The sequence below is a fragment of the Sus scrofa genome, chromosome 1 (genome assembly GCF_000003025.6).
Source record: "Sus scrofa isolate TJ Tabasco breed Duroc chromosome 1, Sscrofa11.1, whole genome shotgun sequence".
NCBI lineage: Eukaryota > Metazoa > Chordata > Mammalia > Artiodactyla > Suidae > Sus > Sus scrofa.
Window position 1 is genome coordinate 108,996,308 of NC_010443.5, and position 13,548 is coordinate 109,009,855.

Consider the following 13,548-nt stretch of genomic DNA (forward strand, 5'->3'; position numbering starts at 1 on the left):
AAAGATAGAAAACACACTAGTCATTCTCGCCTACAACCGCCTTTCTTGCAGGGAAAAATAAACCCGCCACACTTCTAAAGAGTGTGCAGTAGAGCCTCTGGGCATCTGCTGTTACAAAAAGAGATGTGCCCGGTCTGGTGGCTAACAGCCATCTGGTGAGCAGAGGACTCAGGTCCCAGAGTTTAAGAGCTATGGAATGAAAACCCCAAAGGGCAGATAGGAAGAATGTGCGAGAGCAAAGAAGTGTATCAAGGAGGACGCACTTGGACTGGAAAATCATTTTTCCAGGTTGGTATTCAGCCATAACGATAAAGTTAAAAACAAACTTAAGATCTTACCTTCTAAGTCATCAATGCTTTTCTCCAATTTAGTTACTGACCTCTCTGCAAACTCGGCCCGAGTTTCAGCCTGCAATAATTCAATTTATTTCCATTAAAATTGGGAAGTTTTAGATTTCTGATAGCTAAAGAGATGGGGACACCAGAGAATGAAAATCAGATGCAGCACCCATGAACAAGGTGAGACCACCCATCAGTCAAGCACCACAGGGAGAGGCTAGCCCAGCTTGCTCCCTCAAGACCAACCCCACGTGTTCCTGACTTGGATCGTCATAATTTTAAAACAGAAACCCCCTGACCAGCTCCATAAAACCACACTCAATCCAGTTGGCTTTGTCCAAAACACCCCTAACATTACCTCCTTCAGCTTGTCAGAAAGGACCTTGATCTCTTCTTCATATTTGTCTTCCTTCTGTGAGTACTGTAATTAGAAAGAACATTCCAGATGTCAGGCCACAGCTCACCCTATATTCACGTCTTCCAATACAAAGACAGTGCCAGCCCAGCCAACAGATGTTGAGGCTCTCTCCGGAGGTAACGGAGCCTCTGATATCAAATGGCATACGACAATGCATTCTCTGTTTTCTTGCCTATTGTTTTACATGGGCTAAGAACAAGATAACGTATCCATTGGGCACTTGGTTTAAATTAAATTGTTACAGATGACTCACACACTCAACATGAAATAGAGTCCCCATTAAAAAAAAAAAAAGACGCTGTTATTGATAACCATCAGGAAATCACCTCAAAACGATGCCTTTTGCTAAAGTGCCTAATGGACTATTGCCTTCACCGGCAGGGCCTCAGAAGAGAAAAAGTGCGTGTCTCTCGAGCAGCTCTAAACGGGTGCCTTTCCCCCACACCGTGCTCCTGGCCTACCTTCTCAGCCTGAGCCTCCAGTGACTTCAAGTTGTTCGTCACAGTTTTCAACTCTTCTTCAAGCTCGGCACATTTGCTAATGTTTTCGACCAGAGGTAGAAAGGGTGGGAGACAAGCCAAAGGGAGGAGGAGAGAAAAAGGAGAGGGATGGGAAAAAATGAAAACTGAGTCCTAGAGAACACAGGGCCGCCTTAAAGTAGCCAAATCATCAGGTACTAAAATGCTCCATTTTGTCACAGACACTGCCCTCTGACCTTCCAACAGCAGAAAGGCAGGGGTGACAAAAATCCAACAACTTCCAAGCATGACAATTTGGCTTCTTTTTTGGCTGCATCAAAGAGCATTTATGAAGGAAAAACAAAGGAGTATAAAGGACCCAAAGAAAGCACTTAAAGCAAGATATAAGATAGCAAAGGGTGTAGTGAAGGTGCAGTCGTTATAAAAACGAACCAGTAGGCATTGGAAGCTGAAAGACACCTGGGTTGCAGTTAAACCTAAAACCCATATATGAGCCATCAGTACCTTATCCTCTGCAGCCATTAATGCTTTCAAGGTCTGATCCATTATTCTTAATTGTTCTTCCAGCTGTCGAACTTGGCTGTTAGTGGACACAGGAAATGCACAAGGCCATTCTCAAAATCAGTGTGCAGGTAAGGCATGCAGTGATACACGCATTCATATACAGACACCCCACATAAGTCCTCTATGTTCCATACTCATGGCTCATCCGTGTCAAATGAGCTCATAAGGAGGCCCGGAGCTGAAACAGGTAAATGTGCAGCTGCCAGAAGGTCATGCTGTTTAGTCACTGCTCTGCAGCACCCCACACACAGCCTCCTGGCGCCAGGCCTGCTTACCCTTCTGAGAGTTCAGCCCGCTCCTCGGCACGTTCCAGGTCACTCTCAATGATGACCAGCTTACGGGCCACCTGAAGCAGGACAAACACAATACTCACACACCGTGGGGCTTCCAAGCTCTGAGCAGGGGGTGTTAGGGGTGGGGAATGGGTCCATCAGCCCCTAGGAGTTCTTGTCTATAAATAAGATGATCCTCTTTCCCATGGACAAGTGAGAAGCAATTCTCCACCAGGAGTGCCCATGGGGAGACTATAGAGGCTTCTGCTCACAAAGACCCAGCACGGTTAGTTTTAAGGGGTAGGCTTATTTTAAGTCTGGCTCAGGTAAAGCCTGGATAATTACAGAGCAACCAGACCCAAGTGTGGAAGGAGGGATAAATACGAAATTCACAATCTTAAAAATAGCAGTATGATGAGGCATGACGCCTTTTACGCTGAAAAGGTAGGGGCTGCAAGACAAGACTTGAAAATAAGCCTAAGAACTCTATCAATTTAGAACTCTGTACCTCAACTTCCTTTTTGAGGAGGAGATTAAAAAGGCCAACAGAAATAGCAAGAGATGCTAACACTGGAGCTCAATGGAAGAAGATGAGAGAATAGGGATCCTACGAAGCATTTCAAAATTAGTGGGCATGGTGTAATCTGGAGATGAAGGTAATGAACAACGTTGTTTCACGAAAGCCACGTTACATTAAGGGAAAAACTGTTATCATGGGAGGTTGCTTTCATGGGGACATGACCAGAACCTGATTCACCTGTGAACCCCGAGGAGCGAGGAGGGCAGACTGAGAGAGCAAGTGCATGGTGTGTAGCTCTGCACTGCCTGGACTGGGCTGCACTAGGTGAATCACACAGGAAGAACTACTTGCATGAGAGGCCCCTTCTACCAAACACAAGAGGTCCAACTCTTCCCTTCTCCTGCCCACAGATCTTTTGTCCTGGTCTTTGGGTATGATGGGAGACAACAAAAACTGTCTTTCCCAGTGTGACTAATCCCCTAGTAGGATAAAAACTAGGAACCGTTTTCTGGGGACAAAGAAACTCTGCTTATCAAACTGCCCATTTCTGCTAAGCAGATGGTTTCAGCGAAGAACGCAAGGCTGCACCCTGCTCTCCCTCCCATGGGTGCGGGTGGGACTCCACAAGGCCTTGGGCCCCAGGATCTGACCTCTTCATACTTGCGGTCGGCATCCTCAGCAATGTGCTTGGCTTCTTTCAGCTGGATCTCCTGAATTTCCATTTTCTCCTCATCCTTTTGGGCTCGGCTTTCAATGACTTTCATGCCTCTGAAAAGGAAGATGCAAGGTTTAGAGCTGACCTCCATGAACCCACGTTGCACGGCAGTGGTTTGTGAGGCTCAGTGTAACTGACAGACCAAAACAGAGCACAGAGCTACTTTTTATCTTCCAAACCATGAAGCAAGACTTTCCAGAGCTGAAGGCAGAAAAAGACATACACTGCTTTCTGTTTATTGTGAATGAAATCTTACACTTCTGGTACTGCTGACACTGTCCAGGCAACGAATGTTAAATGAAAGGTACCATGTCTGAATCTGGGAGGCGTGGAATCAGAGAAAGCTAACGTGCTTCCCATGCTATATAAATAACGGGATTTCTTCCCGTTTCTGGTGGGAAGCTTTAGCATGAAAATGGACCAAAGTCAGAACAAAGGAAATTTATCTTCATGTAGCTATTCCTACCCCAACAGACACAAATGTAAATATCAGATCAAACCATATGAAATTGCTGGCATTAGACCATGTGAGACCTGTAAAAATGGCAATTTTATGTGGGTTGGGCTAATACTTTAGATAAGAAACAGAGTTTTGCCTCTATTATATAAATTTTATTTTTTATTATAGTTCTTATTATAAAACTCCTTCATAATAGCAGCTGAGAGACAGGACCAACACTATCTTCTATGCTGATATGTATATTTGGCTATTTCAGCATGGTGGTAAGTTCTGGACAATGTTAACTGACCTACAATAGACTATAGATTTATGGAATAATAAGTTATGTTAAAATGGGATTCATCCACCAAAATCTAAGTAGGCAATAAGACAAATAAATTACTTAAAAAAAAAAAAAAAAAAAAGAGGCTCTACGATACATCTTAGGTGACCTGCATCTTGGCTCAGCCATAAATTCTCTTTGAGATTTCAGGTAGGCCACCCCAGTCTCTGAACCCTAGTTTTCTCATTTGTAAAACCAGGGGACAGGGGCAAATGACCTCTAAATACCTTTTTACTCTCAAGCCTAACATTGCCAGATTGCCTTTTAGGTTTACTAACAAGTGTATTTCAGGAAGAGGCCAGCCACAAAACCGCTACTTAGGTGTACAACTCTAAGAGATGATGAGTCATCTTTAAGAATTCCAAAACTCTTGGTTAGAAAATAAACAGTAAACAACAGTGAATGACGAGCTGAAAACTTTGGTAAAAGAGCTTTTGCTGAAATCACTCTTCACCTGTGGTGGCAGGGGGCAGAAACACACCTTAAAGACGGAGAAATGGACAAAATGATTGTGTGCACCTGCCCAGGTCACAGCAGATACACACTTTCAGTGTCTGAGACATCACAATACTGAGCTCTCACACGGCAGGGCTCTCTCTAGTTTTGTGGAGTTCTTCTTAGAGTGCTTATATGCAGTATCAGTACATTAACTCGAATACTTGAGCATGAGATGAAATACCTTCTGGCCCACGTGGCTTTGGTTTTCCTTAACTACCATAAAGCTGAATCCTGGAGTAGTAATCAGGTACAGCCAGGTCACAGGGGGAGCAGGCTTAGAACACACACATATCTGACTGTACTTACCTGTGCATGTGTGTCTTATCAGCCTTAATAAGCCCAAAACAATTTACTTTTGTGGATCATATTGCTGTCATATCTGTGCTTTCTCTTCTACTCATTTGTTGGGCTATTCGACAACTGCCAGCCCATACTTAATTTTAAAATATACCTAGGAGGCTTAGGCCTAGATAAATAAAGTTATATTTTAAAAAAAAATGCACAACTGCTCTGTGGTCAGCAGGAATGGAAGGGCCAATATGCATCCCTAGAACTTCCCATTTAAAGTCCTATCTCCCTGGTTGGGTGGGTGAACTCTAGAAGGGCAAGAATAGGGTCTTTTTGATCTTTGCAGCTTTGCGCTTTAAAGCAGTGCTTTGCACAAAGGCATCTTGCTCATGTTAACAAAACCAGTAGTCACACCTGGATCAAGTGAGAAATGATCCCACTGAGGTTCTATAAAGTACTTAAATGCCCAAGATCAGAGAAAGGCTGTGCTAGAGGTGGGCTGGATGCAGGGTCCTCACCTCTCACTCTCATCTGCTGCCTTCTCAGCCTCCTCAAGTTTCTGTAAAGCTGTTGCCAGTCGCTCCTGGGCACGGTCCAGCTCTTCCTCAACCAGTTGGATGCGTCTGTTCAGAGAAGCTACATCGGCTTCAGCCTGGGCAGGGAGGGTGAAAGGCATTTCAGTGTTGTTGAGAAAATGAGGGTAGGGCCTTTAAGAGAGGCTGAGACTGAAATGTTGGTTCCTGACAGGAAGCCTGGGCCTTGTGGTGAGCCACCCTATAAGGTGCGCTACAAGCCCTGGTCAATGTTGGAGTTCACCTACTGATTTACCCAGTGGATGTCCACCTTGGGGTATATACAAATCCACACACACCATCCTCATCAGGCAGAAGGACCATCAGCAATGTTCTCTCCCTGGTCCCTTTCTTCCACAGCTTTCTTTTTTTTTTTTTTTTTGTCTTTTGCCATTTGTTGGGCCGCTCCTGCAGCATATGGAGGTTCCCAGGCTAGGGGTCTAATCGGAGCTGTTGACACCAGCCTACGCCAGAGCCACAGCAACGCAGGATCTGAGCCACGTCTGCAACCTACACCACAGCTCACGGCAATGCCGGATCGTTAACCCACTGAGCAAGGGCAGGGATCGAACCTGCAACCTCATGGTTCCTAGTCGGATTCGTTAACCACTGCACCACGACGGGAACTCCTCTTCCACAGCTTTCAACACTCTGCCTTCACTGTCTGCTAAAAGGGAGCTTCATCACAGCCACCTCACTCGGTGTGGCCTGAGGTATGGACAGAGGTGACCAGACTTATCCAGGCTAAGCCACATAAGACAAAAGCAGTACGGTGAGAACTCAGGAGCCACTATTCTCCTTTCTCCTGGCCACACTCTCAAAGGGGCTTTATTAAGGAACTAAAGTATTTTTAAATTCAGTGGTTCTAAAATATACACTATACAGGAGTTCCCGTCATGGTGCGGCAGAAACAAATCCAACTAGGAACCATGAGGTTGCAGGTTTGATCCCTGGCCTTGCTCAGTGGGTTAAGGATCCAGTGTTGCCGTGAGCTGTGGTGTAGATCGAAGATGCAGCTCAGATCCTTCATTGCTGTGGCAGTGGCGTAGGCCAGCAGCAACAGTTCCAATTAGACCCCTAGCCTGGGAACCACCATGTGCTGCAGGTGCAGCCCTAAAAAGCAAAAAAAAAAAAAAAAAAATCTCCTCATGACATGTAAGGCATTGGGCCACAGGAGATTTAAAAAAATAAATAAAATAAAATATACACTGTATTGAGACAAAACCCAGCAAGCCCCTTGCTCTTCAGCAACCCCTTTAGGATAACTGGTCACACTGGAATAGGGCCAAGACAAATTTCCCAAGCGATTTTGATATAAGGCTATTGGAATTTCTCACAAGTCAAGGTTGCTATAAAAAGAGTTACAAACTCCTTGGAAGAAAAGCAGTATAGATACTGTCTTTACTTTGTATCTATTTCTGAAATAAGATGTTTCTTTCTCAGGGATGCAATGGTTACCTACTGTTTTAAGCATCTGTTACTGTGAGCCTCAGAACACCTGCAAGACTGGAATTGCATTGGTGCCTGTTTAAATATTATGCATGGAAGTTAAAGATGGAATTGTTAATCCAGTACCATTTCCTCGTCCACTTTGAATGCATGCTTATCCTGCTGTGATGGGGTTTTTGGGACACTTGCGGGTTTGTTTTTTGGTTTTTTTGTTTGTTTGTTTTTTTTGGTCTTTTTGCTATTTCTTTGCGCCGCTCCCACGGCATATGGAGATTCCCAGGCTAGGGGTCAAATCAGAGCTGTCGCTGCCGGCCTACGCCAGAGCCACAGCAACTTGGGATCCAAGCCTCGTCTGCAATCTACACCACAGCTCAAGGCAACGCAGGATCCTTAATCCACTGAGCAAGGCCAGGGATCGAACCCACAACCTCATGGTTCCTAGTCGGATTTGTTAACCAGTGAGCCACGATGGGAACTCCCACTTGCAGGTTTTATAAAAATTATAAGATGCACTTAGGGACCTCTGTTAGCTCTTTATCTACCGTCCTGTCTTCCTTACTCAATTGTAAGCTTATGTGCAAGGAATCACAATTTTCTGCACAGAGTTGGGCTCAATAACTATCTACTGAATAAAATAAGTAAAACCAACCTAATTTAAACAAAAGCAACTTTCTCGGTTCCTAGACCCATGATGTACAGGTTGAAATGCACATGTGGTTAGAGGCTGTGATTATAGCTTTGGACTAAAGGAACACAAGAACATTCTGCTCTTTGCTCATCTAGATTTGGAAGATTTTTAAAAGCCAAGTTCTATCTGGGAAAGAGAGGTGATTAGGGCATCTCCAAACATGGTGAAGGACTCTTTATAAAACTTCAAATATACTTTTATCTTGTCAGTAGTAATTGACAGCAGCGGAGAGCAGGGTAAATGTGAAATCAATCCAAGGTCATACGGGCTCACAAGGTAAATCATTATAGGTGCATAGCTAGTAATGGGCCGCACCAGATTTCACTGGCAGGTGAATGTTGGATATTTTTGGAGATGGGATGAGGTTAATAGCGATGGCACATTTCTTAAGTATGGGAACTTTTAAAAGCTTTTAGTTCCATTAAAAAAAAATAGAAGGAATAATTTAAGCATATACTTTTGGGTCAGGTCATACTTCTTTTCTATATTTTCCATTTCTAGTAAAATTCTATTCCCTTGATGAACAGGGAGGAAGTAAGCAACTATGAATGCTGAAATGAAGAGCAAAACAACACCCTCCCAAAACACCACCAACAGAAAACCTCAGCAGTGTGTGTAGATCATATATTCAAAAGTATTCCCCCTCCTTTTTAATCCTTGTTACAGATGCTGTGGCTAGAGAAATGTTAGCAAGATTTTCAAAACAAGTTTTGTAGCCACTACATTTTAAATTTCCTGCTCTGTTTTCTGATCTGGGCTTCAACCTTGAGGATTTTGTACACATAGAAAGGAGACTGTTCATGCTCCAGAGAAGGAAACTTCCAGGTGACAGGCCAGTCTAGGTCCCTGACTTCCATAGACCTGGGGTGTCAGAGAGTAAGGAGATAGCATCCTGTGTTCGTTCCTACCTCTGCACAAAAGATCCCCCTACACAAGAGGTCCCCTCATCAATCTGAATCTGCCCTCTTCCCTCTTAATGCCTCCACTCTCACTGTTCTTTCCTTTAGTTTTGGATACTGTTTTGTATATGTGTCCATTTCTCCCCAGGAGCACTGTGTAGAAACTACATTAGGGGTTGTGTCCTAGAGGAATACCAGTCAACAGGCCTCACACAGGCCACCCAAACAACCATGGGGAGTGGAGTCCTGTTCTAGGAGCCAGGATTGGAGCAACAGAGAACAGACTGGTGGATGGTGGGGGTCACAGCTGTTTAGATGGAAGAATCCCAAGCCAATGCCCAGCAGTTACCACAGCTAGCTGGGCATCAGAATTTACCAGGAGATACACATTAAAAAGGCACATTTCCAGGCCCCATCCCTAGAGATTCTAATTCAAGAGGTCAGAGAGAGGAGCAGGAATCTGCCCTATAAGGCAGCAGCTGGTTCCACCCTTGAAACCTACCCACCGCTCAAAGAAGTTGGCTCTTTGTTGAAGAGAAAATAGGAAGAGGGAGGGATCTCCAATGCAAAGGGTCACATAGTCTTCAACGGGAGACAGGGCTAACATCTGAGTCCCCTGGCTCCCCTCACTTCTCAAGGCCTCTGGAACCTGAGAGGAAACCCTGGAATTGGTGGTTCTCACCTATGGAGCCTTTCCGCCTTCTGCGTCAGATGGAGTGGCAGGTTCTCTGCAACCACCCACACTTCCAACCCCAGCCCCCTACCCAAAAGAAAGGCTTTGAGCAACAGACCCTAACCAGGACTAGGAGACTGGTTACTGTTTGAGTATCATCCACCAAACAAATTCTCAGTCCTTTATGGCATGGCATAAAATTGAAAACATCATCAAGTAACCCCAGGGGTAATGGCACACACAAGGACACCAAGCATTTGCTCGCAACACCAGAAGCCATCTGCTGCCTTGGAGGTGTCAGAGCAGGATGAACAAAGGTGCTTGCAGGTTACAGCAGCACCTTTGAGAGCAGTCTCTGGGGTCCATCATTATGTAAGCTTCTCTTGGGAAAAACCTGGACTCTCACTGGCTTCTCAGGGTTTATGGTACTGGTCTGATGGCAATTTGGTTTGGTGCCCTAGAATTCAAAATACATTTAATTCTGGAGTTCCCGCGATGGTGCAGCAAAAATGAATCTGACTAGGAACCATGAGGTTGCCGGTTTGATCCGTGGCCTCACTCAGTGAGTTAAGGATCCAGCGTTGCTATGAGCTGTGGTGTAGGTCGCAGATTTGGCTCAGATCTGGCATTTCTGTGGTGAAGGCTGGTGGCTGCAGCTTCAATTAGACCCCTGGCCTGGGAGCCTCCATATGCCACCAGGGTATGGCCCTAAAAAAAAAAAAAAAAAAAAAAAAAAAAAAGGAATACATTTAATTCCGTAAATCAGTTAAAAGCACACTTATTTTCACTTAAAAAAAATTATGCTCTGTGTTCAAAAAGCCCATATCTCTCACTTTCCTTAGCTTCTATTTCCAGTATGTATTCTCTGAGTTCAGAGGGTTATTTAGGTATCAACTGAGGCTCCTTTCTTCACAGCACCTGGGAAGTCTACAGAAGACGTCACTGGCTGTTGGCTGTGCCAGGCCAAATCCCACAACCACGTGACCATCTGGTATTTAAAAAGCAGATATAAATAACAAGGCGTTTGGGAAGGGTCAAGACCCCAGACGCAAATTATTTCCAGGCATGGAAATCACCCTTAGTACTGGGTTTGTTCTAACAATAGCCCATGTATTGACACTGCTTGGCGAAGTCTTTCAGTTTGGGATGCTAGTTTCTTTTATTTCAAAAGTGCTATTGTGTCCCAACAAGTAATGAGCTACTCAGAAAAGAGACTGTTCTATTGGTAAAGGCTACCAACTGTCTTCCTGCAGACCTGCTGTTAACCACCAGGCACTGTGCACTTGTGAAGTCCCTGAGTGCTGTATGTCCCCCACCCCAAGGTATCAGCACCTATACAGAAAACAAAAGCAGGTGTACACCATTCCCACCCATCTCAACAAGAGAGTACACAGAAATCAAGGGCATGCCCACACAATACAGCAGAATAGTACTCCAAATCAGATCTGAAAGAAAACGTTTACAAGGCCTAGATTTTCATGAAATCCAGATACTATAAGCAACATAACTAAGGACAATTTAAGACAGCAATGATTTTTACCTAAAAAAATGTATTCCTGCTAAAACTACTAAGAAGAAATAACTGTAGGAGAATTACAGTATATCCTAAAAATAAACCCACTGGACTATATTTTCAAAGTCCTGCATGGAGAGCAGCATGAGATGATATTTCAGCAAACTGTAGCTGTACAGAGAAGGTTTCACCCAATTTACTGGGTAAGACCAAGACCTACAGCCAAGGTAAATGTCTGCCCTCATACAGGAGGGAAAGGGGAAAAACATAGATGACATTAAGGGGCATGAATAGGAGATTAAAAACAATGTCTTCTATCCACACCAAAGCCTATAATTCATGAGGCGTATTTGCATAAGGAGTGAGAAGGTTTGTGAACAGGGCCCTGCAGTGCCTTCACCTTGTCTATACATGAAAGCGGAAAGCTAGAGTACACACTCCAGTTACTGCCACCTCAGAGGTGGCAATGTGAGCACAAAATGCATTCTTAGATTCCTGGTGTCAGAAATATTTACCAACTCTAAAGAGGGAAAAGGCTGGGAGTTTTGTAAATCAGTTTTCTCCATGATTTAATAAAGTTACCAGCTAAGAACCTACAGTCCCATGTTTGCTGGATACCATCCAGAAAGGAGGAAGGAGGACTAGCAGCTTCTTGCTCCCTATTTTCCTTTGATAAGGACGAAAGACAAACAAAACCCTAGTGGGTCACAAGACGTGGAGTCAACCATCAGGCAAAGTAGCCTCATTCCAACATTGTGAAGGGCCCACACACCTTGGAAAAACAATCCAGTAAGGGGAAAAAAAAAAAAAAAAAAAGATAGCTGCTTTTTCCAAGGTAAGTGCTAGTGTAACAGGGCCAATTAACTATAACCTGTCTGAACCTTAGAAATCTGCGTTCAGGGCCAACCCACCAAATACCTTTTGCAGTGGCTCATGAGTTTGTCACCAAACTTTTATCTCTGCTGCCAAGAAAAACTGTGACTGCTAGCTTAACTCACATCTATGTCTGACAACTACCAAGAAATCACCTTAAATTAGCTTTAAGTTGCAGTTTCAGAAGTTAGGAACAACCCTCAATCTGAAATTCTCTTTTTCCAGGATCTGACCCAGTCCTCAAGCTACTGTTATCAAAAGTTGTATCCATCCAATCATCTAGACAGACTATCTTTAAAAGTAACTTTTAAAAACTGAAGCTATTTAAACCATTTTTGATGTGTTTTGTTTTGTCTTTTTAGGGCCACACTGGCGGCATATGGAGGTTCCCAGGCTAGGGGTCTAATCCGAGCTATAGCTGCTGGCCTACACCACAGCCACAGCAACACCAGATCCGAGCCACGTCTGCAACCTACACCACAGCTCACAGCAATGCCAGATCCTTAACCCAGTGAGCGAGGCCAGGGATTGAACCCACAACCTCATGGTTCCTAGTGGGATTCGTTTCCACTGTGCCACGATGGGAACTCCCTAAACCATTTTTAACATAAAGCTTGAAAAGAATGAAATCATCATCTTTAGCCAACTGGCCCAGGAAGAGTATTGTTGAAAAACTAAGCCCTAAAGAGAAGGTGAGTATAACAGTAATACCGTACCCTGCAAACAATTTATCATCTGTGTTTAACATCAATCCCTAGGCCAAAAGCAAAGGAGAGGCTCTCCTGCACAGAACCACATATTTCACTCTTAGTAGGAGGGGAGTTCTACTGACTTCCACCACTAACACCACTTCAACCCACCAAACACCCCTTCTAGCTTGCCTGTGTCCTCTCTCTGCTCAAGTTGCAAAAAGATAAAAAATTGATGAGAAGCATCTTAACGGAGTATTTTAAGATGCAGTGACATGAGGAGCCCGTTAGATCCTCTGCTAGCCGGTGAATTGAAAGCAAAGGAGTAATGGGCAATGCCAAGTTCGGTGCGGTTCTAATACACAGATCACTTACTCCAGTGTACTCAGCACCATTGCAACTTCTTTACACAAACTCTTTTCATCAGCACAACAGGCAGGTACTATCATAAGCCACATTTTACAGTCAGGGGACTGAGAAGTTAAATGATTCAAATCCTGGCAGCCTGGGTCCAGAGTTCCAGTTCTCACCCATCATTTTCTATTGGTTCTAATGGTTCAAGGACAGCTTCGAGCCAGTCAGAGAGGGAGTCGGAATTCATTCATCACCCGGCCAAATTCAGACATCCATGGGAACTTTGCCATCTTGTTCTCTACAGAAAATGATCTTTTGCCTATTGATTTTCTGGTTCCTGTCTATTTTTATCTGAAACTTCATCTAGCTAGGCCTTCCTCTTAAGAGGACCCCTTTGCGTCTAGGTATTTTATGCAAAACAGGTCCTGTAGTTTCTGCAACAAGCCATAATGCCATTACATAGACTTAATCAATATAATTCACTTAACTCAGAACAGGCCTCTATTAAGCACAGCAGGACCCCATATGATGGACTGTCATAAAATTCCCAAGGTGTTTTTGAGTCTCCTGATTTAAAACACACACACACACACACACACACACACACACGGTCAAAAATCAACAAACAGCGAATGTCTAAACAACCTCTGAAACCCTGTTCCTGTTTGCTGGATACATTTGCCTTAGGAGAAAGCAAGGAAGCAAGCCAGGTATTATACTGAACGGGGGCGGGGGGAGGGGGGGAGCCGGCAAAAGAAAACACCCAATAATCATTGCTGCTTAGCAAACTTGTTTCAAGACTCGGTAACAAAGGAATATCTATCTGTATAAGAGAACATGGAAGGAGGGATAGTTAAGAAAGAGAAAGGCAAAGGGCTGTATACTAAGGAGGCGCGCTGTCACACTCTCAACCACCCCAGAGAAACAGGTTTCCCAGAAACCATGGGTGAACAAGGATGGGGGA

General features: G+C 44.2%; 1 protein-coding gene across 24 annotated transcripts in view; it reads right to left on the reverse strand.

The window, feature by feature from the left end:
- The window catches only part of TPM1 (tropomyosin 1 (alpha)), a 29,110-nt gene that overhangs the window by 9,327 nt on the left and 6,235 nt on the right, over nucleotides 1-13,548 (reverse strand). For 14 of the 24 annotated variants that reach the window (XM_005659518.3, XM_005659526.3, XM_005659523.1 and 11 more), the window contains 6 exon segments: nucleotides 5,393-5,526; nucleotides 3,242-3,359; nucleotides 2,075-2,145; nucleotides 1,218-1,293; nucleotides 697-759; nucleotides 339-408 (listed from right to left, as the gene is read on the reverse strand). In XM_005659518.3, coding sequence (XP_005659575.1) covers nucleotides 339-408; nucleotides 697-759; nucleotides 1,218-1,293; nucleotides 2,075-2,145; nucleotides 3,242-3,359; nucleotides 5,393-5,526 — 532 coding nt within the window. 24 annotated transcript variants of the gene reach the window in all.